The sequence below is a fragment of the Trichosurus vulpecula genome, chromosome 1 (genome assembly GCF_011100635.1).
Source record: "Trichosurus vulpecula isolate mTriVul1 chromosome 1, mTriVul1.pri, whole genome shotgun sequence".
NCBI classification, from domain to species: domain Eukaryota; kingdom Metazoa; phylum Chordata; class Mammalia; order Diprotodontia; family Phalangeridae; genus Trichosurus; species Trichosurus vulpecula.
Window position 1 is genome coordinate 563,432,000 of NC_050573.1, and position 4,601 is coordinate 563,436,600.

Genomic DNA, 4,601 nt, shown 5'->3' on the forward strand with positions numbered 1-4,601 from the left:
TTCTGCTGAGAGTAAGGTGCACTAATTCCCTCTCAATCTCACCCTTCTTCCCCTCCATAGTAAAACCTTTTTCTTGCCTCTTTTATGTGAGAAAATTTACTCAATTATATCTCTCCCTTTCTTCTTCTTCTTCCAGGACATTCTTTTCTCATTCTTTAATTTTATTTTTTATATATCATCCCTTTGTGTTCAACTAACCATGCGGCCACTTCTTTATGAGACAGGTATGTATATATGTATATACACACATATGTGTCTATATGTAAGTGTATATGTGTATGTATTCTTATGTGTATATATATATGTGTATATACCCACACCCACACACATATATGTATATATGTACATATGCATATATACAAACACACATATATATATATATGTATATTCTGACTACCCTAATAAAAAGAAAGGTCTTATGAATTTCAAGTATCATCTTTCCATGTAGAAATATAAACAGTTCAAATTTAATAAGCCCCTTATTTCTCTTTCCTATTTACATTTTCATGCTTCTTTTGAGTCTTATATTTTTTTTTTTACAATTTCCAAAATAATTTTATTGTCAGGATTCTGTACTTTAGTTCTCTTTCTCCTGTACAGTCTTGGTACCCCGGAGTCGACCAGTACGCCGGGCAGCAATGAGACCGACCTTTCGTCCAGCTGGGGCGTCTCTTCGAATGGTGGATGGTTTTCCAATATGCTGGTGATTACCTCCTCCGAAGGGATGTTCCACAGGATTCATGGCCACACCCCGGACACGAGGCCAGCAGTTTCTTTTGGCCTTGTATTTGTGGTAGGCACGACCTGCCTTAAGGATAGGTTTATCAATACGACCTCCTCCAGCAACAACACCAACCACAGCTCTGTTTGCGGAGGAGATCACTTTCTTAGAGCCTGAAGGTAGCTTTACTCGTGTCTTCTTGGTTTCAGGATTGTGAAAAATCACTGTGGTGTAGTTTCCAGATGCACGGGCAAGCTTACCCCGGTCCCCAGGCTTTTCTTCAAGACAGCACACTATGGTCCCTTCAGGCATAGTGCCAACTGGGAGGACTTTGCCAATGTTGAGCTGAGCTTTCTTACCACAGTACACAAACTGGCCAGTATGGATGCCTTCAGCAGCAGTGAACAACTCTGTCCTCTTTTTAAATTGGTAAGGATCCTGGAAAGCTACTTTTGCAAGAGGAGCCCCTCGGCCTGGATCATGGATTATGTTCTTCACGATACCCTTAATGTAGCCATGCCTCTCAGCGAAGTCGACCGCCCGGAGCTTGGCGGCCCCTTTCCTGTGCTTCACGTGAGTGCGGAAGACGGAGCCCGCACCCTTCCTCTGACCACGGATCACTCGGCCCATCCTGCGTGGTCTGGCTCCGGACTTGCTAGAAAGAGCTTGAGTCTTATATTTGAAAGTCTAATTTGCTATCTAGCTGTAGTCTTTTCTCAAGAATTCTTGAAAGTCCTCTATTTCATTGAATGCCCATTTTTCCCCTGAAGGATTATATTCTTAGCTGTAATCCTAGCTTCTTTGACCTCTAGAATAACATTCCAAGCATTCTGATCCCTTAAACATTGTGTAATCCTGATTGTGTTTCCACAATACTTGAATTGTTTCTTTCTGGCTATTTGCAATATTTTCTTCTTGAAGAGGGAACTGTGTATTTGGCTACAATACTCCTAGGAATTTTATTTTTGGGATTTCTTTCAAGAGGTGATTGGTCAATTCATTCAATTTCTATTTTATCCTTTAGTTCTGGAATATCAGAGCTATTTTTCTTGAGAATTTCTTGAAGGATGATGTCTAGGCTCTTTTTTGATCATGATTTTCTGGTAATCCCATATTTTTAAATTATCTGTCCTGGATCTATTTTCCAGGTCAGCTGTTTTTCCCAATGAGATATTTCACATCATCTTCTATTTTTTCATTGTTTTGTTTTTGTTTTATAATTTCTTGATTTCTCATAGAGTCATTACTTTCCATTTGCTCCATTCTAACTTTTAGGGGATTGTTTTCTTCATTGAGCTTTCAGACCTTCATTTCCATTTGGCCAATTATTCTCCTTAAGGCATTCTTCTCCTCATTGACTTTTTGGACCTCTTTTGCTACTGGGGTTAGTCCATTTTTCAAGGTGTTATTTTCTTCAGTTTGTGTGTGTGTGTGTGTGTGTGTGTGTGTGTGTCTACTTTAGCAAGCTGTTGACATGTTTTTCATGATTTTCTTGAATCACTCTCATTTCTCTTCCCAATTTTTCTCTACTTCTCTTACTTGATTTTAAAAATCCTTTTTTGAGCTCTTCTATAGCCTGAGGCCATTTCATATTTTTTTTCTTGGAGGCTTTGGATGTAGTAGCTTTGACCTTGGTGTCTTCTGGTTGTGTTTTTTGATCTGCTTTGTCACCAAATAAGATTCTATAGTCTGAGTTTTTCCCCACTGTTTGCTCATTTTCCTAGCCAATTACTTGACTTTTTTTAAACTTATTGTTAAGGTAGGACTCTGCTTCCACTGTGTAGTTCTTGTCAGAGATACTTCTAAGAACCTGTAAGTTTTCAATTCTTCAAAATTAGTATGATCATATGAGAGGTGTTTATTCCTCTCCTGGTTGGTGGTCTGGTCTGTGATTGACCCATGCACTCTTTTATCTTAGCACTGTAATGAGGGTTCCCTTTCCACAGCTGCCACAAGCTCCACTAAACCAGTGCTCTTCCCTGCCCCAGGATGGCCACCCAATACTATGACCCAGATCCAAACATGGGCAAAGCAAGAGAATCCTGCCTCGGTGCCAGCAAAGAGATCTCTGTAAAATCCTACTGAAAGACCTCACTCTATCCCCCCACCATCTGTGGGCCAAGAGCTCAAGAGGTAGCCTCTGCTGCTGACTCCACAGCTGCTGCCGCCATTGCCCCAGAGCTGGGACCAGAAGCACTCCTCCCTTACCCAGGTCTGACAGACCTTTCCTACTGACCTTCTAAGTTGTCTTTGACATTTGTGGGTTGAGAAGTCTGGATACCACCACAGCTCTCAGTGATTCAGTCCCCTGAGCCTGCCTCCCATTTTGCTAAGGCATGGTCTGTACTGGCATGGCCCATGCTGGACTGTACTTTTCTCTCAGACTGGTGCAGCAGACCTTTCCTGTTGACCTTCTAGGTTGGTTTGGGCTGGGAAATTTGTTTCAGTCTGTTATTTTGTGGGTTCTGATGCTCTAGAATTTGTTTAGAGTCCTTTTTTACAGGTTTTTGGAAGGGTTTGGGGGAGAGCTCAAGCAAGTCCTACTTTTACTCTACAATCTTGCCCCTTCCCCATGTTTCATTGTTTTTTGATGGTCCATAAATTCATTAGCTTACACTTGCTAAATTCTAGCTTTTAAGGAATTATTTTCTTCAGGGAGCTTTTGTACTTCTTTTTCCATTTCTCCAATTTTCTACTTTAAAGAGTTCTTCTCTTCACCAAATTTTTGTATATCTTTTCTCCATTTGGCCAGTTTTGTTTTTAAGACATTTTTCTCTTCATTGAACTTTTGTACCTCTTTTACCATTTGGACAGTTCTGTTTTTTAAGATATAATTTTCTTCAGTATTTTTTGTATTTCCTTTACCAAGCTGTTAATTCTTTTTTAAATGATTTTCTTGCATCATTCTCATTTTTATTCCCAACTTTTCCTCTACCTCTCTTAATTGATTTTCAAAGTCTTTTTGAGCTCTTCCATGAACTCACTCATTTTTTTGAGGCTTTGGATACAGGAATTTTGATATGCAATGGACTTTTCTTGCCAACCTTCTAAATTTCCTTAGATTGGAATATTATTTTGCTCTGCTTTTTTTGTTTGTTCTTGTCATGTTATTGCAAATGGGAAGATCTTTCCCATCAATTAATAGACCCATGTGACCTGCTTGAGTAACATGGAAGCCTGAGTCACATGAGTGTATGGTGGGAGGAGCTTGCTGAATAGGAGGAGCAAGAAAGAGTGGAGCAAGAAGTTGGAGTGAGTCAGAGATATGAGAGAGATGGTGGCAACTGCAGCTTGAAGAGAGAGGAGGCAGGCAGAGAGAGCAGGAGCTAGCATGAGTGAGAGAGGGAGTGATTTTGCTAAAGGGAGTCTGTTTTGTGGGGAGGCCCAATGGAGGGAAGGCTTGAGGATGATAGAGCTCCCTGCATTGACACTGTGTATAGATTTGTTTGTTGCTATGATGGATTTGGCTACCTGGTGTTGGAATTTGACTTCCTGGTATTTAAATAAATGTTTTAGTTTTGCCTTCAATGAAGAGAATCTGTTATACATTGTGATTCAAACCTGGGAATTTGCTTGGTTATTCATAGCATTCACTGTGAATATTGCATTGGCACTTCATTTGGCATCACAGACATGATTGCAAGGCATAAAACCTCTATTTGGAGGCAGGAAGGGAAAGAAATGGATATCCCAGAATGGGAGGATTTACCTTATTCTTCCCTTGCAAGAGAATGGGCTAAAATCACAGTACTCTGAAAAGAGTGAACTGAAGCTATAGAAGGGAGCACCCAGAGATTTAGAAACATATTTTCAAGGAATACCAATAGAACTGAGGAAAGAACTGGTAGGGGTGTGTAGGAGAGGCTGGGCCCTATTAACA

The 4,601-nt window shown here is 40.3% G+C and overlaps 1 protein-coding gene across 1 annotated transcript; it reads right to left on the reverse strand.

The window, feature by feature from the left end:
• Window positions 1–542: 542 nt before the first annotated feature.
• LOC118858480 (60S ribosomal protein L8-like) lies at window positions 543–1,351 on the reverse strand. Its single transcript, XM_036769003.1, has one exon. It carries the CDS (start codon window positions 1,349–1,351, stop codon window positions 578–580), a length of 774 nt encoding a protein of 257 aa, XP_036624898.1. The 3' UTR covers window positions 543–577.
• Window positions 1,352–4,601: the final 3,250 nt, after the last annotated feature.

Coding starts and splice junctions, on each gene's coding strand:
- LOC118858480 (XM_036769003.1), bottom strand. CDS start 1,351: ATGGGCCGAGTGATCCGTGGTCAGAGGAAGGGTGCGGGCTCCGTCTTC.